We start from the raw sequence: 26,628 nt of genomic DNA, 5'->3' as shown, positions 1-26,628 counted from the left end.
CACATTCACACACACACACACACACACACACAAGAGAGATGAACCAAATTTACCGGTATGTCAAATAATAATTATTATACATCTGTGAATTATAGCGTGTGTGTGTGCGTGTGTGTGCATGTGTGCGTGCATGCACTGCATACACGTGTATACTTCATTTATTTACGTAAATCTATGCTTAGCATAGGCTACCGGTATTTATATTCCCGTTCTAATTTTTTAGACACATTAAAGAGTTTGTTTCAGATGAGGTCACTATTAGCTCCATGCTGGAATGTGACTATAAAAGTCATAAACAACCCAGAAACCCACTGAAGTAATGTTTATAGTTTTATTATTGATTCACATTTGCTCCATGCTGTTGTATGATTCTTAACAACACAGTAAAGTAAAGTCAAGACCCCCCATATTCAGATTAAGCATCTACTCCAAACCTATATAAAATAAATATTCAACTGATGTTCCTTTTCACATATCTTCACCTGTATTGTCAATGTCAAAGGTACCACATTTTGCAAAATTTGGAGATCTAAACATTTAAATATTTTATGTTAAATATTTGATCTGATATTTTCAATGAGGAAGCACATCTTAAGGCCTGCTCTAAATATACTGTACATTTATATGGACCTGAAATACCCATGCTTGTACATTCTTAAATGTCAAACAGAGGTTAAAGTGTAGGTTATGCAAGGAGAAAGTCCATATTCAACATGGTTTAAAGTATGCCCTATGAATAAGTTAATGAATAGTTAAAATACTGCTGAAAGAAAATACATAAGATAAACTGATATAGGCCTACACACAGCTACACCTTTGATTCATTGGGTTGAACTTGAGTGTTTGTGGGTGATGGGGTAATTATAAACAAAGAAAAGCATTAGTTTTACAAAAAGGCATGTGACTGGGGGAGGTCAAGAACAGTGACCGGCAGACCATCAGCTGACTTACTGCATGGCGGGGGAGAATGACGAAACACGCTAAGACCGCCGTCAATGAAGCGTAAAGGACAGTTTATTGTACCCAGTACAGATGATCATAAACTCTGCAGTGTAAGATACACATTGTGAGGAGAGGAAACTGAAGCCTATACAAGTGGCAGACATTATCTGTGGCTGGGCAAGATATTTCCTCACTGTGGCCTTTGCTGGAGCCCTATCATTTACAGTGCAAACTTCACAGCCGAGATAATAACATCCTTTCATCCATTCTACAGCAAAACACAGTGGCCTCTTAAAGAAACAGTCTGCAGTTACAGCCATCATAGGGACCCAGATTTTAGGTATGTTTGTGAGAGGCAAAACTATACAGCTTATACATTAAAATCAAACGGATGCAGCCTTATAGCAAAAATATATACTTTATATAAGTTTGACTTCCCCCCCCCCCCCCCCATTAAGAAAAACAACAGACCTTTGAGAGGGGAAAATGCAGAGAACATCACAAATGTCTTCTTTGTCCAGAGAGAATAAAGCGATATGTTATTGGACAGTCTTTATTTGAGTAACACCATGCAAAGGAAAGCAGAAGTCTTATGTTGACAACCTGTGATTGGCAGAAAGGAGTCCAAGGACAAAGGTGTCACATTTCACCCTTCCTTTGTGCATGCAAAAGGTCCTGATGCTCCTGCCATCCTGGTGCATCAGAGGAACTAGTACACTGCCAAGGAAACATTAAGCACCCAGATAGAATTAAAAAAGTAACAATGCATGATCATACATAATAAATTCTGAGGCATGTATAAATCTTCCAAAGCTTCTGGGACAATGTGTTCTTGTGTATCCCTTTTGAACAGTGGAGGCAGTGGAGTGATGAATTGGTTGTAGACTTCAGGCAATAAAGAAGGTAAGAGCTAATGAACAGGGTGTGTGTGTGTGTGTGTGTGTGTGTGTGTGTGTGTGTGTGTGTGTGTGTGTGCGTGTGTGTGTCTCTATCTCAGGTGCAGTCAGGGAGGTGAAATGGATGCAATGGCTCAATCCCTCATGGGTCAGTTCAGTAGAGGGAGAATATACTATTCTGGAATCTGGATCAAAGTCCCAGTGCAGTGGCTAGGAGGACTTACATCTCCAAGTTCTAAACCAAATTGTAGAAAAGCTGGCATACAAAAAAAAATCTCTGTGGGTTTCAGTATATAGTTTTTTGCAAATTAAAAGCCCTTTCATAGACCTTTTAGTTCAGAGATGGTTTCAGGAAAAATAATAGAACCCCAAAAAAGGCAACTATAGAATAGTGCTGCATTCAGATTATCTTATCAGAATTAAAACTTTCCCGCCCTCCGTTATTTGACTTGGTACGAAACATGGATTGTCACAAAAATCTGAACTGCAACTACTCTTGCAGTCTTGCACACAAGGGAGTGTCCGTCAGGTCCTTCTCAAAGTTCATGTGGCCTTCGGCCTCGCTTCCTTTTGGTCTCCGTAGTAACAGCAGCCCCCTGCCTTACTTTGGGAGTCACTAAGGTGGGCAGAGCCACTGGAGTCCAATCTACCCTTATTCCTTTCACAACCCTCTCTCTCACACACACACTAGACGGTGCAGCAGAAAAGCTGGCAGTTAGGTGCAGACGTTTGTCCTTGTTCATTCTTTATCTGGGGAGTTTGGAGTTTTAAACTGTATGTGGGCAATCCGAAGAGGAGAAGGAACCATGAGAGGGGATAGGGCAGAGTATTTTTCTTTCTTTTTTTTGTCACAGGCTGCTCAGCAGTTCCAGCTCTGGGCTTTAGAGTGGGTTTCTCAAGACCGTACATGTGTGTACGTGTCAGCAATCCACTGTGCTTGTCAATAGCTATAGCCATCTGTAAAAGGCAGGCCTGCCACGCACTGCTCCGCGGCCTCAAGCAGGTAAGGAGTGGTGTCATCATAGTGGGTGAGGGGCATTGTGTCATCGTCCACCGCTGCCAGGCTGTCTGGGTCAACCTTCAGGTTGGGCCTTTGGTTGTCTGGAAAGGCCATGGAGAACAGAGCCTCGGGATCGCACACAAACTTGTACACATACCGCTCACCAGCCACCTGGAGGAGTGAAGTCATTGGGAGATTAGCGAAGATTTTACTTTTACTACAGAATTTTCAAATGCATGCAACATCATTTTGTATGTTGCACAAACTGTTCCAGGTTTTGTATTACCTTTCACATCATGTTAACTTAAGCCAAAACAGACAAAAATAAAGGTCTCAGATTCTAAGTTCTCGACCAAAGACAATTTAGGCATTTAGCAGACACTCTTAATTCAGTAAGCAAGGCAAACACAAGCTAAAGCTAAAAGGTCTCAGATTCTAAGTTCTCGACCAAAGACAATTTAGGCATTTAGCAGACACTCTTAATTCAGTAAGCAAGGCAAACTAATACATTACAATGAAAATACTGATGATCTTAGACTTTGTTTAATCGGTTGAAACCTGAGATGCCACGAGAGCACACGGCCAATTAGAGACATTAATACAGTGGAGTAGTAACTGCTGCCTGCATAGACTGACAGTGAAACCACAAGACCTTGCAGTTTTGGCCTCCAAGGTTGTATTCAAATGTGTCCATTTGTGCTTTTATAGCTCCATGCAGCATGTTGTTGCCAAGGATAAATGAGAGGATGTGGGGAAACTGGGAAGGGGTTGGGCATCGTAGAAGACAAGAAAAGGGTGAACCTGCCTTTACCTTCTGCATAATTCCCTTCTCGTAGTAATAACGCAGTGAGCGGCTCAGCTTATCATAGTTCATGGCCGGTCTGTTCTTCTGGATGCCCCAGCGACGAGCCACCTGAGACAATGAAGGACAATGCTTGGTCATTAAGTAGTTTACGTGGCGCACAATGAAAATATGTCTGCCTTTTAAATTCGACAAATTCTCCCATAGAGCAGCTGTCTTAAATTATAGTGTGATTCATGTCTTGATTATGGTTAGAACTGGAAAGAATGACAGATTTCCCAAGAAGATTCTCTGCCAGAAGGAGGAGAGTGGTACACTGTAGTAGTTATACCTGTGCTGTATAATGCTAAATTAACTCTGTGTGATAAAAGGGAGGATAAGAGTCCACAACATCAACATTTATAGTCTAAACCAGGTCTATCTACTAGAGAGTGTGTAGACTCACCTCTTCAGGCTCTATGAGTTTGAACTCCATGCCACGGCCAGTCCAGGCAATGAAGTGTCCATTGGCCGGGTCGTCCAGGAGGGTGACCAAGAACTGCCAGAGCTGTAAGGAGCCACGGCGCTGGTAAGGAGGGCCGTCACGATACACTGAAGGCTCCTGCTTTACTTTGCCTACAGGATTGGAGAGAAAGAGAGGGAGGGGGTACCGAATAGCCAAGATGGATGTGAAAAGGTGAGAAACGGGGAGGAGAAAGAGACGAGTGTCAATGAGTGTTGCACTCCGTCACTGCCACAGTGCTGTGAGACATTCCTGGCAGTTGGTGGCTGTGAAGTGGGCCAGCTGCTTGTCCTTCAACTACAATGCCACCACCAAACACAAAGGCCTCTACTTTCTTACAGTGTGTACAAAGTTTAAACAATTACTGTAAGTTCTGATAAACTTCTCCTTACTCAAGTCACCCCCCCTGCCCGTCTGTGGACAGTGAATTACATGGTAAACCACTTTTGATTAAGATTGGATTTGTCATTCTTACCTTCCAGTCTCTCAGGGACCACGCAGGTGTCATCGTAGTATAGTTGAGGTTCTCTGTCGAAGGAGAAGCCTGTCAATGAGAAGGGGAAATAGTTAAGGCGTGAGAAAGAGACCTCCCCTTTTGATGAGGCGGCCAGTGGCCTTGGTCCACCTGAGGATCCAAACTGCCCACAAAGCAATATGGCTGGGCAGCTTTCCAAGAATGGAAAATTCTATTGTACTAAGCTCATGCAGGGCCAGGGCCGTGTGAAATGTACTGCATGTGCAGAACAGATTCACTTGCCCTTGAGATGTCATTTAAATGCTGCTGACCTGTAGCATTCAACTAGACAGGAGCCCTGTTTCCTAACCCACCACAATGCTGCAGCATTCAGCAGCTCAATAAGGCACATAGTTTGGATCACCAACACAAAGGACTATGATAAATGTCTGGAGGCTTTACCAAATTATTAGGACTAAGTAATCAAGCACACATGCATTTAATTATATGAAGAGTGCACAATACATCACAGACATGCACAACTACTTACTTTCATGATTGTTTTGGAAGAAGCCTCCTGCTCTCCCAAATGACGACTGACAGTTTGGCACTTCTGCAACACAAAGAACATGAGTATTATGTTTAGATTACCCGCCTTCAATATCATATCACCGTTCAACCACTAACTTGGGTATATTTGGCCTGGTTAAACTAAAGTTTGGGCAGTTGGATCTATGTTTGTACCGTTTCATTTGGTCTGAGCTATATTGGTAGTTGTTCGAGCTGCTGGCGCATATGGTGCTATGATGGAAACATGCAAGCTGCTCTGCCTCACCACTGTCCATCTCCATCTGTAGGCCCTTACACAACTGGCACTGACGCAATATCCGGGCCAAAAAAAAAACAGCCTAGGCCACCCACTCGTGCACCCACACACGCATCTGGGAGTGGACTTAGTCCAGATTGGAGTGCTTTGCACAGCACGCAACATCAGTTGTATGTCCACCAAGCCTCTCAATAGGATTAGCACCGAGGTTGCTGTATTAAATCTCAATGACTATCAAGTTATGCCTGTCCCCCTAGGGGAGAGGTCAAGGCTCGCTTTCCGTTCACTGTGTCACTGAAGCGCAGTCTGTCCCTTCCACGACTTCCCCATTATTCTATTTCCTGTCCTCTGATAAGAAAGCCAGGGATCAATTTTTGAGTGACTGCTTGCTTGACTTCTTATCCTTAACCCATTTCAAAGTATTGGATTGTGGGAAACAATCTGTAGCTAAACATGAGAGCCATTTCCATGCATGCTGTCACGACACACACACACACACACACACACACAAACGAATCAAAGACAGAGACAATGCGATTTGTCACACTCGTCATATGCTTGTCCAGAACAAAAAACTAAAAAACTCTCATCAAGTCATCGGGGACAATGAAATGTGCCATGGTGCAAAACTACTACACCCATACCATCCACCCAGAGAGACCCTAGCCCCAGGATTCTGTGACGTAGAAACATAAAGGCTCTATAAGAAGCTAAGAGGATTCGTTATTACATCACTAGCCTGCCTGTCTGTTCTATACTATACTACGATGTAAGGCTATGAACGTGTGGACAGAAGAGAAAAAGAGATAGGCTGCAGCAACAGAGTTCCATTAAAGGAGGGTGGTGATGCAGCGGAGAGACAACAGCTGGGATGTTGGCTCGTCAAGATCTAAAAGCATCAGATGCCATCTCATGAAGCTTATACCATATTAAACCTTTCTGTTCCGATTGCATGAGACAACTTTTCGCAGTTGTTGTTTAGCCTCTTCTCTAACAGTTATCAGTGTCCAGAACTTCCAAATTCAAGTCAAACTGCTCTACTGCAGTTCACTCTAAGCCCTCTGTTGGCCAGTGGCCCAGATCTATTCCAGGTAAGCCCACTGAAGTTATCTGCTCTGAACCTGGCTAGGGTGACCCACTTACTTTTTGCCCTAGAAGACTTAAGCCACGCTAAGACCCACTTTTTCCTTTACTTGTGTGACTAGGGAGGAATGATGCAGATGTGGAGACAGAGACAGACAGACCGAAGGAGAGAGAAAGTGCATAATGCGCCTGCCTGGGACCCTGCAGTACGCTAAAACTCACAGCCATGTGTCATTGCCCAGAACAAACAGGGCAGGGCACATTCCTCACCCTCTGGCCATTTTATTCTCACGCAGCCCTGGATACTAGCTCTCATAGTCCACTTTGTCTGCTCCCAGACTATCTAAAACAACACGGAGCGAGTGAGAGGCAATGCACCGATTCTGTCAAAAGGGCAACAACCCATGAACCTCATGCTTTAGCTCAGTCTAACTAGTACTCCCCCCACTTAACCACTCACCAGAATCAAAGCAGTAGTCCCGCGGCTCTTGTTTGATGGCCATGGGGTGGAAGGCTGCTGGAGGCGGCCCAGCATGTCGCCCCGGCGGGCCCATGGTGGGCAAGCCTTGCTCGGCATATCGCGGGTCCAGCATCTCTTGTTTGAAGCCCTGCGGAGACACGGCAACCAAGGGCTCCGACATCTGCCGGTGGTACGGCGGCCGACCGTTACTGCTGGGGTGCTGGGGTATAAACTGGGAGCGTCCTTGGCTCTCTGCGGTGGGGAAAGGTAGACACGGCTCGGACATTTGCCGCTGGAACCTAAACGTTAGGAGATTGGGGGGGGGGGGGGGGAAGAGAAGGTGATGTAGATTAGACAACATAAGAGGAGAATACACACACACTGTAACTGAGAATGTATAGAACACCTGAACGACTAGCCTGTCTCGTTCAATGCCCAACAAAGGGGCATTGAATATAGTATAGAGCGTCTGAACCTCTCTAGCCTGCCAGAACCAACCAAAGGGCATTGGAGAATATACAGATAATGTAGCTTCTGAACCAGTCAGAGCTGGGAGCAGCCAAACAGGCACACTGCACAGACATTAAGACCATGTGTCGGACGACTATAAAAAGAGAATCTCCATTCTAAGGAGATGGCTCCTAGGGTGTGAATGGCTGCCATTGGTCTTTGGTGCCTGTGCATGGTCTGTGCACATAAGAGATGGCTACAGATTAAGCAGTAGTGGAGGGTTGCAGTGTGCATGTCAGGGGGAAGAGAATGTGCCTTGGCTGATTGAACACATTTTCATAAGATCAGATACTAAACTGCATCCAAAAGAGAAGCCTTCATCCTGCTAGCAAACAGCACCAACAGCTCCATTACTCTTTAGTGGTCTGTAACAGCCTGTCAACAGATGCTCATCTCCCCTTAAAGTCAGCAGTAGTTAAAGGTCATCAGGCTGACATAGACCCGCCAAGTCACTACGGTGGTCCCCATAATGGAAACATGATGACGATATGATGTTAAATGCTCTAAATATATGCCTGTATATTTAGAGCATTTCAATATTCAGGGTCATTAGCTTATATATGTTGGTAAACATGCTGGCTATTCAGAGGGCTGGCAGATCATGGTTATTTTGCAAATATTATAATTGCAATGTTCTACCGTGGAGAGATGTCAATTATGACCAGTTACCTGTGCTCAGGGCTGAAGTTGCTGGCATCTTGGCCAAGTGGTGTGCAGGGCACGGCAAACGGTGGGCTCTGGCTGTGGAGTGCGAGCGGTCGCTGGCTGTGATGTTGTGCGTGCAGCGGACGTGGCCCCGGATTCTGATTGGTTAGAGGAGGGTGAGGGGTCTGCTCGCTGAGAGGGTGTGTCCCTGCCGTGCCAGTGGGGCCACAAGGAGACACAGGCGTAGAGGGTGGAGTCAATGGTCTGAACCCAGGAATGGGCTTCTTGTCATAGGCACTGTGAGGGGAGGAAATGAGAAACAAGGCAACATGAGGAAGCATCATTAAAGAGAATGGAGTGATACAATATGATAATTGAAGGCTAGCTTTTGCTTATGTAACAAACTGTAGGGCTACAGTATGGGCAGTATATGGAATAAGCAAAAGCAAAAAAAACTAGCATCGTAATAAGCATAAAAGGGAAAAGCTTCAGCTCACCTGTAGCTGTAAAGGCACTTCTCTCCGTATGGCATGGGACTCCTGTCCTGGCGACAAGGAGAAAGCTCCTTGGAGGGAGTCAGCTCTCGTTTGATCTTCGCTGCTGGTGGGCCATGAAACATCACTGGAGCAGAGAGACAACACAGGGGACCACATTAGATATACTGCAGATATCCTCTAACTGAAGGCATGAACAGAAAACTCAATGCTTATCTTAAGCGCATTTTGCTCTGGTGGATGGATAAATGGGTGTATGGAGAGTGTCCTTGTATCCTCCCTACTGACAGAGCCACTTAGTATCCATTTATCATGGTTTTTAATGATGGTTGACAGCAGGGTCTGGAAAGCCCCATCCATCCTCCATTGCTAGCTAGGTACGATGATTACTAACTGCACTATGCACATGCACGCCATCACAGCTCTCTCTTCTCTGATTCCCATTATGTGGAGACCAGTCAATACCCATGAATCAGTGTGGCCGTAATTCAATGATTGTGAATGATTTTCCTCCCTAGTGCTGTAACCATTAGACACTGGCTGGAGCTCTCCGAGTATCGGCTGCAGTTTCCGGGGCGCCACATAATGGCCAGGCAGAAACTGGATCCCTGGGCACAGAGGAGCGGGAGCCAAATAAATCACCCTGGGTGCTGATAGACCTCGGGAGAGCCAACAATGGGCACGTGAGCTCCCCTCTGTGTGCTGTGAAACCCTCTGGCTAGGGCAAAACTCCTCACAGAAAGGGGGCACATGGAGGGGAGATTAGGCATCTTTTCCTTCTCTGGCCTGCCAGACAGGGTGTTCAGTTCATGGCATACTTGCTACTTTACCATGGAATCAGCTTGTCTGACACAGACAGACACTAGGCATGCATTTCACAATTCACAGGTAAGGCAGTGATATTCATTCCATACATACATAACTTATAGAGGTTTCTGAACCACTCGTGCATTAACCAACTGAGGAAATGGGCAATGATAATGGACTAGGAGGTACACACTGTAAGAAAGGGGACAGGCTGCCATGTGATGCCCCGATGACTGCAGTGGCTATACGGAACAGTGCTATGAGCTGAGCATGGTGAATAGGCAGCTTGTGAGAAGGCTGGCCCCTTGCCTGGCCACAGGAGTCTCTGCCAATCGCACACAAACTCCTGAAAATCATAGTGCAGACACTTTATTGTGAACTGACAAAGCAGTCCCACAACCTTCTATAGGCCTCACAGTACAAACTGAGATGTCAGAGTATTAACCTCAATAATATATTGCAGCAAAACTGGCATGTCAGAGTATTAACCTCAATAATATATTGCAGCCCGGCTATGTTGGTGGTCAAATTGTAGCCCACTGCACCACCAGGACCAAACAGCAGCCCTGACAAAGACAGGCAGGCACCACACCCTGTCTCTGCCTCCTCCGCATCAGACAAAAACATAAACAAACTCAGAGAATGAGAGAGGAGGGGGAGAAGATCGTAAAATGCTCCATTGAACATAATTCAAATATTTCCCTTGGCTGCTGCCTATAAGGCTACATGCGGGGACAAACGGGCAGTGGTCTGGGGCAGTGTGCTTGCACTGGGGAGTGGGGTTCTGGGAGAGTTTGGGGAATGTGGGCTTGGGTTTGAAATTGGGTAGTAGGCAGCCAACATGTATACGCAATCTCTGGAGTGGGCCCCACCCTCTGGAATCTAGCCTGCCTCCAGCTGCAGGGTCTGAGTGCAGGAAAGTGTGAAATCAGATTAGGGGCTTGGCTCATGTGATGCCCCATGCCAATCGGCTGATTAAACTCAAAATGGAAGAGGAGGGTTGGGATGGGTTTTAGTTGAAAGAAAGAGAGATGTTTTGAAGGTGAGAAGTGGTGTTAGGCTTTGGTGATAATGAAAGTGTAATTGATAAACAGAGAGGTCTTTTGAAAGAGACTCGACAAGACACATTGTGGTGTAAAATGTTGAAGTAGAAATTCCCTGATGCCGATTGCCGAAGAAGATCCTCAACATCTTAATCATTAATAGGCGTGAGGCAAGGATCCCATTTATAGTTTGTTGAGTAAATACACACACACACACACTCTATCTCTCTCTTAGGATATGAAAAAAGTCAGGTACTCACAGCTATCTGACTGGAAATCTGGGACAAACTGTTCGTCATCAGGCACCTGGGCTGTTGGCGATACAGGAGAATGTCACACATGGGGAAGAAACAGACACACTGCTGGTCCACTGTGCCTATCAATCTAATTATGACATTTTAAACAGAAAACAGCATGTTGTCCAGTCGCTTTGCAAGCAGCTGGCAAAAATAACCTCAATAGAAAACAAAATTGTGAAGGGGGATTTTGTAATCTCCCAGATTTTTGAGGGGCCCTCCTATATACAGCTTTTCGTCACAACTCATGTCACATCGGCTTTTTGTGTCAACACAAACATTAACTGCCATTGACAATGAAAGGATAATTTACGGCATACGTGTCTGAGCAAATCCGCCTTTTTAAACACAGTGCAACTGTTCTAATTCAGCTGGGGGCTTATCACATAAATTCGGTTGTCATACTACATGATCATGATAAGATCAGTTAAAGTTAGATAATGTTTTGTCATTATTACTTCATATAGAGCACCCCTCACTTCACACGGGTGTGATTTTTATTTTATATATCTCTTCCAAACTTCCTGTAGAAATAATGAACCATTTGCTTCTGCATCAAAACAGTGTGATAAGGGGGATTAATAACTTAAACAAAAACTAAGAAGTAAAATGGGCTTGCATGGGGGAATAAAAGAAAAGAAAAACGTTTTATATTTACAGGACTTTGTACTACTTGCCCCATTGATTGCACAGAAAACATGGATGAATATTTCACATTCTCATCAGGTTACTTGTTAACCTGAGCACTTGCCAAACTTCATCTAAATCCTAAAATGTTTCAGTTAATCTTCAATCTAACCACTTACTTTCCTTAACATCACATCCAGACTATTTGTTTTGAGGTGACTTTTTAGCATCCTGCACAACCATATTCCAAATGAAACTGTGTTTTTGCTGAGAACAAAAGAAATCCAGGGCTCAAAACGGAATCTCTAACAGATTGAATCTAACCGGGAGAAACTATATCTGAGCCATGCCTTGGGGCACAGCAACAGAAAACAACAGCGGAAATTAAAAGAATAAATGTATTAGAAACCTACCTTCTGCAATCCAGATTTCTTGCAGACGACTGAGGTCTTGAAAGAGTTCTGACAAGACAAAGACAAAATGAACATTAACATAACTTACACTATACAATTACAACTATACACTTCTACTATACAATCGTAATTACATCGTTATAAACCTGTGTTGTGTTTACTATCACAATACTGGGAATGAGCCATTCCACATAATTTAATTACCAGTTTCTGAAAAGTGCAGGGTTCATCAATACTAAATGTTTTTTTATTGACTTTTGGTACTTACATAGAAAAGTGCTATATCAAAATATAAATTTTCATGGGTGTGTGGATGAGATTTTGAAGCAATGAATTACCTTCTGTTTCCTGGGAGAGCTCTGTGTCCACAAACTTCCTTTTCCTGTCGGTGAGAGGCCTGCTGTAAGATGTGTCCTCTACACGAGACTTCCGCTGCTGTGGGAGATAAAGGTGTAAATATCATATGCCCAGCAATACCTGGTCCAGTTCAAAGCACTACCTCGAAACACTACAGCACATGCAACAGCAATTGAGGAAAAACAAGTCTAAACACGTCTGCTGTATAGGCCTACATTCAAGAGACTCTGAATGCATGCATTTGTGAGCTAGATTTGTTCTGTGATGACAGTGCCCAGTCCATAAGCAGTCTATATGTAGCCTAATGTTGCCATCTTGATGTGAACCATGCATAGATAGCAGCATTGTTGGGATTGGCATGTGTGTTCACTTACATTGGGTGGGACCATAAATGGGACTTGCTGGTCATAGAATCCGTCCATGTTATCTGGGGCTTTGGGGTTCCCAGTTGGGGGAAGGGGGTGGGTTTTCGCTTTAAAGCGACAGCACCGTGGTCACTTTCTGGATCCGGTCAACTGCAGACAAAGGTAACATCAGGAGAAATAAATCACCAACAAATAACAATACTAAAATATTCACTTGATGTCCCATGCTACATGCAAGACTTTTCTCATTGGAATAAAATGTGGTTTCCTACACTGTGCATATCCTCATACACGGGACTTATGGCCTGCATCATGAATCTTATTGAAACAACAAACAGTTTAACTGAAACATGCTGGTATAGACAAGGCTTCTCGATGTAAATACACCGTCATTAAGTGACGCACGTTAGTTGTTACATAACCAAACGCAGCCATCTGTGCTTATTTACGTTAATCGTCTTGGAAAGCAAAGTCCCATTATTTTAAGACCAGCCTTGTGTCTCATGTTCAGCTGCATGCTGTGTAACATTGTGATAACTAAATGTAATATCTCACACAACATCTTAAGTCATTACACTGCTTTTAAACGACACTTCCTTTGAGTGGGCTTTTGGGTGCACCTGGCCAAGAAAGATGTAGGCTGCCTAAAATAAAAAACAGTTCACATGATCACATCCACTGGCTGCACCGCACCGGATTGATATGACTCACTAGTCACTACAATGAGTAATCATAATTACAATGTAGAGTTAATACATCCGATATTCAACTAGGCTCCTTATGGAAAATGTCTGTGCGTAAACCCCGCTGAGGAGCGCGTTTGGCGAACTATTCATTTTAGGGTAGCTGCATTCTGCAGCTCCGAGATACCGAATGAGGCTATGGAATGAGGGACCATATGGGGCTAGTTTTAGGGCACATAATTATTTCAGTAAATGTTCATTATCGATGAGTTTTAACAGCTTTTCTATGTCACAAAAGCCAATAATGGCATATTATTAGCTGCTTTATTGACGTTAGTCTTAAAATACCCAAACCCCATGCAAACACCGTAACACGCTAGGTTTAACATTAGATGCCCGCAGTTATTCCAGAAGATGAAGATCTAGCATTCTAGCCTATACCATAAAATGCAAATGAGAAAAATAGAAATTACAGCTCAAAATCCCGAGCGAGAAAGCAATCCAGGACCAGGGAGCATAGTTTAGCCTCAGTGTGCGCTTGTTTTGCCGAACTTTAGGCTTCACAATTCATATACAAAAGTTTGCATTTCACTTTAAGCAGAAGCAGATGATGATGGGGCCGCCACCGGGGGATGAAAATCACCCAACACCCCTCCTTTTCTCCACCCCTCCCCCACCCCCTCCCTCCCTCCACGGACTCTTGTTTTTCTCAATGAAGTGAAACTCGATCCCTGAGGAACACAAGATGAGGAAACAAAAAAAAACTGACCCCTCCAGGCTCCAGCCCATTCATAAAATAACAAACAGTCGCCAGACCGCGCTGATAACCAAAGCTGATATCAAGAGATATAACAACGCGTAAGGTGCAAATACTATGCATGTGCTTTAAACACAAAGTCCTGCTCGTATTCTTACTTACACAAAAAGCCCATAGAAAATGGTTGCCAAAGTAAATATTACTTGAGGAAGATGGCGTTGGAAAAAAATGTATGTACGCACGAAATATTTATATCACTTTGTCATTGTCAAAACACTGACTGATAAAGTAGGCTTATATTGCAGCTTTAGGGGGCTTACCTTTATTATATTGCGTATATTCCGTCCCGTGTTGAAATGATCCACACAAAATTTGCGCCGTTGGCCGTCTGTGTGTCTGCACGGATAATAACACGACGTGCAGCCTTCGACTCGCGAAACTTGACTGAGCTTTTCGTTAATGGACCGGTCGGTTTTCCCCTGGGAAACTTGGAACACAGTAACATGCTCTGATTGGTTCAATCACAGTGTCCTTCAAAGCCGAGAAGCCAATGGCTTATCTGGAGGTGATGAATTATGCATTAGATGTCCTTGGACCAATCACAGAGTAACTCTGGCCTATTTTTATGAATGGTTGGATTTCATTCACATTTCTTTTCTTTTTTTCAGCCATCCCTGCCGATAGCTTTTAAAGGGCCAGTTACATAGGAATTAAAAATGCCACATGGTACAGAAAGGTTAGGTTACTCAACATTTTTAACTTTTCACTGTTAAAACTAAAAGGTTAGAGTCACATGATGGACTAATGTAACATTTTACTGTACATTTTCACTGTATACACTACACACACTACCTGTGTAGGTGTCACAGGTAAACAAGAGGGCAGTGACCTCTGCCTGTGTACTTACATTACAAAGGAGTGTCAATGACCGGAGTAACACTGAAGTAGGCCTAACACACACACACGCGCGCACACACACAGGCACACCCCCACACACACACACACACACACACACACACACACACACACACACACACACACACACACACACACACTAACCCAACTTCAGTCATCCAAAGGTATTGATTAATAATACAATTGATGGGAAATGTGTTTACAGTAAACATATTGTTTGGTGAGAATTGTCAAGATAAATGCCTTAAAAGGCCAGTCCAGAGACTCCACACCAATGCAACTATAGTCGCAAGTTCGCAACTACAAAACATTTTTAAGGCCAGTCCACACGAAAGCATTCAACTTACATTGGGGATAATGGTTGTAAATACGGTAGTTGCAAGTAGCACTGCATGTTGCAAGGAGTTGCATTGGTGTGGGCTGGCCTTTAGTGTATTAATTTTGTTGCATGCATGAAGTGAGTTAATGTCGTTTAACATTCTTCAGATAGGATTTTTCTATTTGGATGTATCGGCTGTCAAGGCCAGAAAGTAGTTTTTGCCACTCAGTAGGTGTTCCCGCATAACTTCGGGTGGGATGAATCTGTGCATATCCCTGCAGGGATACTCAAATAGATTTACCTGTGGGCCACATTACAAAAATGGCAAGGGGCCAGGGGCCAGTAGATAAAATTACGACATTAATGATACTTGATAACTTCTCTCTTTCAATTGCTTTATTTTCGCAAAATGTATCAAAGTACAATGTGCATGCACACAATATGTAAATAAATAAATGTGTTACATTTTCTTGCATAAACACAAAGAGCTGTTTCCATAACTGCACAAATTATTGCACATAACATGAGTAGCTGTTATAATAACATAATAACATAACATGAGTAGCTCTTTGCCTGCCTGCCTGCCTGTCTGTCTGTCTGTCCATGAGTAGTTATTTGTCTGTCTGTCAATGAGTAGCTGTCTTACTGTCTGCCTGTCTATGAGCTGTCTGCCTGCCTGTCTATGAGTAGCTGTCTGTCTGCCTGTCCAATTGTCCATGAGTAGCTGTCTGTCTGCCTGTCTGAGTAGCTGTCTGCCTGCCTGCCTAATTGTCCATGAGTAGCTGTCTGTCTGCCTGTCTATGAGTAGCTGTCTGCCTGCCTGCCTAATTGTCCATGAGTAGCTGTCTGTCTGCCTGTCTATGAGTAGCTGTCTGCCTTCCTGCCTGTCCAATTGTCCATGAGTAGCTGTCTGTCTGTCTATGAGTAGCTGTCTGCCTGCCTGCCCAATTGTCTATGAGTAGCTGTCTGTCTGTCTATGAGTAGCTGTCTGCCTTCCTGCCTGTCCAATTGTCCATGAGTAGCTGTCTGTCTGTCTATGAGTAGCTGTCTGCCTTCCTGCCTGTCCAATTGTCCATGAGTAGCTGTCTGCCTGCCTGTCCAATTCTCCATGAGTAGCTGTCTGTCTGCCTGTCTATGAGTAGCTGTCTGACTGCCTGCCTGTCCAATTCTCCATGAGTAGCTGTCTGTCTGTCTGCCTGTCTATGAGTAGCTGTCTGCCTGCCTGCCAGCCAGCAAGTTGGTTAACAGAAAATAAATTGTTATGGCTCATGAGTAAAATAAAATACAATAAACACAATTTGCCTGAAAATAGATTACCCAGCTATGACCTTTTTCATGAAAAAAAATGAGTAGTGATATGGCTGACTGAGTAAAATAAAACAATCTACCTGAAAATAGATAGCTATAAGTGAAGAGCAATTTCCGCAATTACCATTTCCGCAATTTCCGCAATTTCCTCAATTTCCATTTCCGCAATTTCCATTTCCACCATTTCCACAATTACCATTTCCGCATTTCCGCAATTTCCATTTCCACCATTTCCGCAATTTCCATTTCCAACTATTAATGGCAGCTGGGTTTCATCATTCAAATAAAATAGAATTCTGTCCGTTTAGCTATAAATTATTTGGATGACCTTAATGATCATAAAAAAAACCTTGAACGATTACTATTGCAATTTCTTTTGGGTCAAACCTTAGATTACTTGTCTATTTGTTATGTTTCTAATCAACCAGACCTGATGGGTTCAAGACTCAAATAGGCTACAAATACATTTACGATTGTGATTTTAACCACAAACACAATAGCAAAAGTAAAAGACTGACCACCTTTTATTCTTTATTCCCCTACTTTGGAATCAGTGTTGTTTCCACTAAAATACCTATAAATATAGACATATATACAGTATATATATATATATATAGACACCCCTCACACCTCGAGGGGTGTGTGTGTGTGTGTGTGTGTGTGAGCGCGCGCGCGCGCGTGTGTGTGAGAGACAGAAGCAGAGCTATACCCAAAAATGTCAGAGGTCACAAAGAACTATAAACCCTTGTCATTATCACCACTGTCAATTCTAAAACTGTAGTCCCACATATTACACAGACACTCGCTTGCATTACTGAGAATTTAAAACAAACCAGGGACAGTCAGCAGATGGTATGAAAATTATAATCCCCACAAAATCTGTGCAAGCAATGACACAGAGCTTATAAGCTTGTCTCAGGGACGATAATAGCATGAATAAATGAATCCATAGAATATACTTGTCTCATAGGATATATAGAGCTATGTTTTGCTACAGAGCCTGAGGTCTTAGGCCAAGGGTGAACATATTGTCTTACACAGGATATGGGATTTTCACACATGTGTCGTAGAGGAAAATATAGCAGGGGGAGTTATGGGGTGGATGTTCTTTGATTGGCTAAAAATGTTGACTGTTAAATTCACATAAAAATGGAATAAAGAAGGCTCTCAAGTGTGTCTGAGGATGCACCTGACCCGCATGAGCAGGGGCACTTCCATCCATTCATCCATCCATCTTCAATCGCTTATCCGTAGTCAAGCCGCGGGGGCAACAGCTCCACCAGAGAGCTCCAGACTTCTCTCTCCAGAGCAACATTAGTGACTTCCTCCTGGGGGATCCCAAGGCATTCCAAGGCCAGTGTGACGATGTAATCCCTCCATCTCATCAATTCAATTCAATTCAAATTTTATTAAAGTGTCAAGTCACAACAAATTGTCTCAAGACACTTTACAAACCAACAAAGATCCACCCAGAGCAAGCGAGCAATATTGCGACAGTGGTAACGAAAAACTCCCCTTTAGGAAGAAACGTCAGGCAGAACCCGACTCTAGGGTGGGCGGCCATCTGCCTCGACCAGGTCAGGGGAGAGGGGTAGTTATTACTACAAATAGTAGCAATAATAATAATGAATGAAATAGTGTAGGATAATATAATTAATGAAATAGTGTAAGATAATATAATATGCGGTATAGCAATGTTGTCGGATAATAATAATATATAATGTATGAGAATAATTAAGATATAGTGTAGTGGTAATATGTTGGTGGTCCACAGTCACACTTCTGATGGGTTCCATGAAGAGGCCTGGTCCACGGTCACACTTCTGATGGGCTCCATGAAGAGGCCTGGTCCACGGTCACACTTCTGATGGGCTCCATGAAGAGGCCTGGTCCACGGTCACACTCGGCAGTCAGTTGGGGGTTCATATTAGAGGTCAACGGAACTGCGAAGTGGAAGACGAAAAGAGACTCCACGAATGTTGAGTTAGTGGCAGGCCTTATTGGAGCCTATACAGTGTTTATTACAAGCACTGCTGGGAGACAAACCCACACAAACAATGTACGAATTAGGCATTTAGCAGACACAGGTGCGGGGTGCGGGTGCCTTGGTCTGCCCCATGGTCTCCTCCCAGTGGGAAGTGCATCGACTATCTCCCTAGGGAGACGCTCAAGAGGCATCCTAACCAGATGCCCGAAACACCTAAGCTGGCTCCTTTCCAGGCAAAGAAGCAAGCAGCGACTCTACTCCGAGTCTTTCTCACATGACTGCATTTCTCACCCTATCTCTAAAGGCCTGGATTTTCGGTGGTGAGGTGACCACCGCTCCGTTGGTGAGCTGACCACCGGAGCTGAAATAACGTTGAGCGGTGGTGAGTAAATGCCAGCCACCCGTTGGAGAAAACTCATTCTGGCCACTTGTATTCGCGACTTTATCCACACTTCATGAGTCATGACCATAGGTGAGAGTAGGAACGAAGATTGCTCGGTAGGCAGAGAGCTTTGCCTTCTGGCTCAGCTCTCTTTTTGTCACAACAGTGCGGTACAGCGACTGCAATACCGCCCCTGCCGCTCCTGAACAAGACCCTGAGATACTTAAACTCCTTCACCTGGGGTAATGTCTCATTCTAGCCTGGGTAAACCCCTCCCCCCTCGCCAGATTTGCATTGGCGAGGGGGGAGGGGTTTACCCAGGCTAGTCTCATTCCTTACTTGGACTGCACAATCCATCGGTTTCCTGCTGAGATACCATATGGCCTCAGATTTAAAATAAAAAGTAGTGTATACTGTGTATAACAGTGACAACATCCACTGAATTATTCTCCTCTATCTTTATAGTGAGGATGTGGGTGGTGAGGCGCCTGGAGGCGTGAGAGGAGTGAGCATATTGTGTTTCCATTTTGAATCTTTCCTTGTATAACTGTGACATATGCAAGCGACGAGAGTGACAAGCTGCTTTTGTGTACATTAAGGGCTGGAGACGAGTAGGGCTTTATGTTGTGCGTCACAGACATGAAGAAGAGTGATAGGGGTGATTTAAGCCTGCTCAGACACTGACGCAGATCAATGGTGCCCACATCTCATGTGGGCTAAATCCTTAACAAGGTGTAGACTCTAGTCTGAAAACTTACTGACCTGTAGTTACTAGTCACCAAACTCATGAACTGCTATCCTTCACACAATAGACCAAAGGTTCCCAAACTTGTCATTGCCACGGCGCCCCAAAATAGTCATATTTGGAACCGCTGCAATAAACATGAGATAGTTTTACAATATTCACTCTATGTGTGATTATGTATTACACAATACATTCAGTTGCTTTTGGGGAAGGGCAGAATTTCAGAAGGCTTGTTTTGTTTACTTTATTAAATGTACAGCCCTTTGAGAATGTAACAGTGATTGAGGCCAATACTAAATTAATTTGACTTCAGAAGCTCAGATAATATATTGTAAGAAATTCCACCAATGAATGCCATCATCAATGTCTACCGACCAAACAGCAGCTACATGCGATGAGGCACACTAAATAAGTGGATCTGGCCATTATCATGGCATGTATGTCTCGGCCTGCAAATATCTGTCAATTTACACATTTAAAAAAAGAGTTAAAATGGGAAAGCGGAGCCGTGGGGCACAGGATGCTCTTCCAGAGAAGGACGAGATGTGACTTGCCAGCTATTAATAGCACATTGGGAAATAATTCCTGCCGTGTTATCTCAGCAGCCGCACTCAAGACGCCTCGCCAAAGGCAAACTCAAGCCTGATTTATACATTGTCGCAATGGTGAAAAAAACAGCAGAGTTCACAACATGACGCAGTGTGCTGAGAGCTTGAAGATCTGTCATTTTGAAAAGAATCAGGCTTAAAGAGGCCCAGTTTTATAACCATTCCTATATTCTACGACTCTTATCTTTATTTATCTACCCCCCTCACTCCAATAACTCCATGCATCCCTCATTCCCTCCCCCTGGCTAATGTTTCAAATTTTCTTTGTCTCTTTCTAATCCTCTCCATCTCCATTTCTTCTGTTTATGCTCTTGACCAGAAATCAGGGAATGTAATGTAAAAAGTTATCGTTGTAATTTAATTCAAATTTTTGTGTTTCATTTCTCTGGATTTAACTGCCAGATAAAATGTTAACATGATATGGTCTTTTCGATTTATGTTTATTTCAGTATGACAGCACCAGTATATTCTCGGCGGATTGGGGGAGAGAGCATGATTCTTCTTGACCAAGAAGGGCCAAAGGTCATGAAGAGCTTGTTTCTGCAGGACTGAGTGTATATGGTTGTGGGAAATATGGGTGTGTCTTTATTGCCATTGTCTTCTTGTTTGTTCGCTCAATCAACCTCAACATTAATTTCCTCACGCTAACCTGCCAGAACCTGAGTCATCATCTGTGATTAATGGGTGCTGATATGTCTGTTTGAGTGCCAATTGATCCAAGAGAAATACAGGCATAGCTTCCTGTGGCACAGTCCACCCACACCAATACAGGAAACCAACATACTGTACAGTATATAATGATCTTATCATGAGTGAGTATATTATTGTAAAATAAAACAACAGAGGAATATAATTGAAAGGCCCCCTCGTTATCATCAATATAAAAGCACTTAACAATTTGATTCAATTAATATCCAAACAGTTGGAGTACAAAAATGCTATGGCTGCAGTGCTAGAAATCTGTATCTGTGCATATAACATATGGTTGCATGAATGTGAAATGCACAAATTTTGTTTATTTGATAAATGTCCATCAAAAGGCCAACAGAGTGAACAGCAAGGAAACCACACAGTAAAATCCTCAGTGTTCATTTATCCATTTGTACATTGATAGTTTTAAACGAACACTCAGGATTTCACTGTGCAAATGCAGACATACAGTAGACACTGGGTAGAGGGATGATATTGATTCTTCTCTCCTTGTTATCCAATCACAGACTAGAGTTTGGGGATTTTGTCTGCCCGTGACACTGTATGGACTGACAGTCCAAAACCATACTCACCCTATTGGGGAACGATTGGGGGGGAGGGAGTTAAATGAAGTCCTACTCTATGCAGGTCATCTGATTGCTGATCGCTGGTCTCAGTTATATAGTATGATTGATTATCTTGTTTTTATAGAATAATCTCCCTGAAATATTGCAATTTATTATGTAATATGTTTAGTAGTCCCCTTCAAAAATACTGTTGTTGATGTGTCTTAACCAGCGACTTAATTCCCACCTCTGTTGACATGAACAGAAAATACCCTCTCTATGAATTCAGTATCTGTGATTTGATAACATACATGTGGGATAACAACACTTCGGGGCTCTGCCGCATCTGCGCCTCTGATGTCACTCAATATCGCTAATCTGTCCCAGGCTGAGAATAGGACAGCACGGTCCGGACAGTAGTGAGTAGTGTACGATAAACCAGGGAAGGTCGGGATACTGGAGGGTAAAAGGGGGTGGTTATACTGTACATGGGGACAGATGGACCCTGGCTATCTCTTCATTATCATTATGTTGATTAATGTGGATGTAGCTGCTAATTATTGTAAGAGGGATTTGCAGTTTGGACATATGCAGTGGTTGTAGGCAAATCAAGCAGGACTTGAACTACTGCAAATTGTACAGTAATGTGTAATTTAATCTACATTTGTTTTAGCCCACTGAACTGAGGGCACTTGAAACTTGCCCTGGGACCAGGACAGTAGTCTACTAAACTAAGCCTGGTGAGTTAGCTGTACTGTCCTCCTGGGGAACTAAACACCTTAGATATCACTATTATCATAATAACACAATGGTAGGCCATTCTCTGCTGCTCAATGATGTCAATGTTATACGCAACACTGTACATTAACAACCTCTGCGGTAACAGTATCTCTACTGCCGAACCTGAGGTAATGGATGGCCTCTGGGTCTCCTGGGTTTGTCTAACCTCAGGTCAAATGCAACCTTCTACAGACCAGTTGCCGGTGACAAAACTAGACAGAACTAAATGACATGTGGGGGTTACGAAGGATCTGACCATAAATAACATGCAGTGGGTAATGTGTTTTTAGTACAATACAGAGATAACTAATTTTTCAATCTTCCAATGCCATTTTATTTGTTTTTGCCAATACAAATAAAATGCACACACAGTGAAATCCTCAAGTGTTAATTACTCAATTCATCAATTTGTAGAGGTCCATTTGCTTACATTTGTACACTGTCTGAGTTAAACGACCACCCAGGATTTTATAGGGCACAGCTGTGGGCAGAGAGTGGGTCCATTTCTTATGTTAAGGCTATTGATTACTTCAAGGGACGAGACTAGCATGAATTGTGACACACATGGACCGGGGACTCCGACAGGCTGTGTGTGGGTGTTTATGTCACCGTCACTTGATCCAACAATAAATCTATAGATACTATATGATGGCGGACACTTCCTCCAGGGATTTAGTTTTTAATGTATAAGACAGTTCATTGGCTGTCTTTATCTTTGCACAGTATCATCATAAAACATGCTACCAAAAAAAGAAAAGAAAAGAGAAAATCACAACACATAGATATATCAGATAAATTGAGCTTTTAAGCAAAGAAAAAAAAAATCTGATCCACAGAGGTGATGGTTATAGAGGAAAGGGGTTGCGACAATTGGCAGGCATGCGGTGGTGTGAGTTAACATCAGAAAAAATATTATAAACAAATATGTACACTTAATAATATAACTTTCTAAAACCATTCTTTCATTAAATGAAAAGTAACTGTAAACATGCACTCATTTTCCCACCAGGTTGTCTCGCCGCCAGGCTCCATGGGGTCAGCTCAACTAAAAGCAAGCTTCATAAGGCTGTATTGGAACAGTCTCTAGTATACAGCATGTTATTTGTGGAGTATAAAGGTTTTACCACATGTGTTATTAATTTACATTACATATATTGTCATATAAACAAAACAAAAAAAGAGCAGTTTAAACTGCAGTGAAAATGACCTGAAGAAGTTCAACCCAATCTCTGGAATGATGTTTTCTTATATGGAAAATGTACAATTATGTCTAGGCAATGGTTAGCTAGATACACTGTTGTGTTTTAATGGGGCCTGGATGCGAGAGTGGTGACTGTTTTAAAGGGAACTAGGGTAAAAAAAGGCATGGAAGCCTCAACCCTTGGAGCACAGTTTGTACCAGAACAACTTCTGTCGAACCATACTCTGCCCTGCACTTAAGACATACATCTCATATACAGTTTAGCAGGGAGGAAGGCAGTTTCCCCCGAATCTAATAAGAGATTAGATAGACCATGCACAATGAAATGTATTGTACTGTTATAACACTGCTCCATTAACATTTGTTTATCTTATTCAAGATCTCCCTAGATTCTGTTTCAGATATGTATTTAGCTGATTTATTGATTTAACTTAAAAGGAAAGAACAAACCTGAAGTGAGCAGGTCAAAACCTGATAAAAATGCATGTTTCATTGAATAGATCTCTGAATTAGATTGTGTGGGTAAAACTGCCTTCAGAGGCTTTCTGCACCAGCTCCTTTGTGAGCCATTGATAATGGTGACCCACTGAAGAATACTGATATGTGCTCCTCTAAGCTAAGTCTACATTGATAACAATTACATAATATTAAAATCACATTCATGTTTATATGTGCCCTACACCTACTTCCCAGATATATACAAATACTGTCTGCACATGTATTTGCCATATTGACAGTAATATGTTCATGTTCGATACAGTCTGTGTAATGTACTAAAGTTTAGTAACTAAACTAAGCGTTCTGTCGTTGCAGTGACAGGCAACGGCGACATTAACATGCTAGTATTTGTTATTTTCTCCTATTGATCGCTTCTACACCTTCTCTGAGGCCACCACTTCCTTATTTGTAGTACCATATTGTCATTTGGTGAAGTCTAGTTTAGTCTAGATTGGGGGTCTAGTGTTTGTCAAGAACAAAAACTTAGCGCTCATAGATAGTAATCATTGCTATACTGTTCGTCCGGTAACAGGGTTCTCTATCCCTCCAGCTCTATAGTAAACATATGCACCTGAAAATGTATTCTGTTGTGTTTACAGGAGAGAAATTAAGGGAGACCCTTGTTGTTACTGATCAAACAATCATGGTTACCATTGGAATATAGAGCTATTTAACACTTATTTTAACAAAATAATATCACTTACACCCCATTAAAGCCAAATCATGAGTGAAATAGAAAATGCCCAGCATTTTACAGTGGGCCTGGGTTGTCACAGTCCCTGCACCCTTGACATTGCCAGTTGATGTTTTGACACTATAATTAGAGCATAGAGTTTCACAGGAGGATTGATAGATCCTCCCTGAAATAGAGGGGTAATTTTAGATTCCCCCTGTCGGCGCTCTGGTAAATAAAACCCCTGGGGGCCCTGTTGTTAGTACACCCCAGAGGGGATTCATTTCAATCCCTAACCTCACTACCAGTGTCCTCTGGCTGGGGGTCAGGACATCTGGCGTTTGGTGGCCTGGCCGGGGGGTGGCTTGGTGACAGGAGCCGTTGTTGATTCAATCTGGACACGTGTCTTTTGGTACGCAGCGAAGAAAACAAGACCCTTCAATCCCTAATTTCAGTCCGGTCCGATCCATTTATAACCAATTGTATGTACAGCAACTGGACACCTGGCAAGCAGCGTAACTGTCCAGAGGTCTTGCTCTATCAGGGATGTCAAACTCAAATACACAGTGGGCCAAAATAAAGAAATTGGTACAAGTCGAGGACCAGACAGTGTTTCAACACACGGGCCATTTTTGTGTAGAGGGGTAGCTGAAAGTTGACCACAAGTGATATACTTTCACTGCTGATCAATAGTGAAGAGAAGACGCATGCTTGCGCTTGCGGGCCCTCGATACGTGACAATGCACTCGCAGTGCATTGTGGGACTTGTAGTATTATGGTGGTCCGTGCAATATACCAGAGGGCCAGTTCTAATATTAATTCAATATAATCCAAAGATAATTCATTCACGAGCCTGATTTGGCCCCCCGGGCCTTAAGTTTGACATATATGATCATCTGCAGAATCCCTACATGAATCCCCCACCCCAGGCCTGAGTTATGTGGCTTCTACCATCAACCTGTAAATGAAACATCCAAGTAGGGTATGCCCTACTACTACCATCAACTTGTAAAATTAAACGTATCAATATTGGATGAGGCTTCTTCCTCTCCTCAACCATGCTGTGCTTTTGGTCTGCAGGGAGGCCTGTGGAGTGAGCGCTCTTACATGCACTCTGTTCCATTATTCATACAGGTTATACAAAGAGATGGCATCACACCCTACTTTTCTTATCCTCCTTCAGTATCTCACCTTATAACCTACTTCTGTCTCTGACTTGTTTTTCTCCTCATAACCCCTCACCCCTCACCAACATAGAGCTGAGGGCGTGAGGTTTTGGGCTGAGAGTGGGGACCTAACACATTTTTTACTTTGGCAAGATGTTGGGACTAAAGCCACACCATGCACTGAGGACTTGGGACCGTGGTCCAGAGAGTAAATAGAAGATGGTGGATACACAGGAAAAGGTCGATATACAGAGAGTCTTTCATTTCAGGAACAAAATGGGCAAGTGGGCATGTTGGTCCATTTAGTGGGCCTGTTGGTCCATTTAGTGGGCCTGTTTTGGTCCATTTAGGAATTAGTTGTCTCTAAGGATATTGACATGCGGAATGTTCTCCTGGTTGTTGTGTTCCTGTTAATGAAACTCCATCCCCCATTCACCCACAGCCATGGAACAGTCATTTTGTTGTGTGTATACTGTATGCAAGTGTGTGTGTGTGTGTGTGTGTGTGTGTGTGTGTGTGTGTGTGTGTGCGCGCCTCCTAATCACGGCTCCTGTTACGCTTCTTAAAGAAAAAGAATGGCGTCTTCTGAGGTGGACCCAGTAACATGGGCACCTGGTTCTTGCGTGTGATCTGGACCTATAAAGATAACAAATCAACACAACACGACAGTGCGATAAAGAACAATCCTTTTGTTTCAGTCTCAAGTGTGAGTTGTGATTTCAAAGTTTAAGCAAAACCGCCATTTTCGTCTCACAGTTTTATTTCTGACACATGGTGCACGGTTCTCAGGTCTCATGGAAGGTTAAAAGTGTCGAGACTGCAAGGTTT

General features: G+C 43.1%; 2 protein-coding genes across 3 annotated transcripts in view; both read right to left on the bottom strand.

Annotated features, from left to right (window-relative positions):
* Nucleotides 1–1,479: 1,479 nt before the first annotated feature.
* On the bottom strand, nucleotides 1,480–14,407 carry etv5a (ETS variant transcription factor 5a). Of its 2 annotated transcripts, none has more exons than XM_080785068.1 (13): nucleotides 14,283–14,407; nucleotides 12,532–12,672; nucleotides 12,139–12,235; nucleotides 11,801–11,848; nucleotides 10,725–10,775; nucleotides 8,618–8,741; nucleotides 8,145–8,417; nucleotides 6,966–7,264; nucleotides 5,147–5,209; nucleotides 4,618–4,686; nucleotides 4,086–4,255; nucleotides 3,644–3,751; nucleotides 1,480–3,009 (listed from the first exon to the last, which is right to left on the bottom strand). In XM_080785068.1, the coding sequence occupies exons 2-13, from the start codon at nucleotides 12,577–12,579 to the stop codon at nucleotides 2,779–2,781; spliced, it is 1,581 nt and encodes a 526-aa protein (XP_080641194.1). In that variant the 5' UTR covers nucleotides 12,580–12,672; nucleotides 14,283–14,407; the 3' UTR covers nucleotides 1,480–2,778. The 2 variants fall into 2 exon arrangements, with proteins under 2 accessions (XP_080641194.1, XP_080641195.1); XM_080785069.1 differs by having other exon boundaries at nucleotides 3,650–3,751.
* A 6,859-nt stretch (nucleotides 14,408–21,266) lies between these two features.
* The window catches only part of dgkg (diacylglycerol kinase, gamma), a 112,538-nt gene continuing 107,176 nt past the window's right edge, over nucleotides 21,267–26,628 (bottom strand). Inside the window, exon 25 of the mRNA XM_080785040.1 lies at nucleotides 21,267–26,436. Coding sequence (XP_080641166.1) covers nucleotides 26,338–26,436 — 99 coding nt within the window. The 3' untranslated portion in view covers nucleotides 21,267–26,337. The remainder of the gene's footprint in view (nucleotides 26,437–26,628) is intronic.

The sequence above is a fragment of the Protomyctophum bolini genome (genome assembly GCF_963924005.1).
Source record: "Protomyctophum bolini genome assembly, chromosome: 16".
NCBI lineage: Eukaryota > Metazoa > Chordata > Actinopteri > Myctophiformes > Myctophidae > Protomyctophum > Protomyctophum bolini.
Note: the sequence above shows the minus strand (reverse complement) of the source record. Positions and strands in the feature narration are given on the sequence as shown.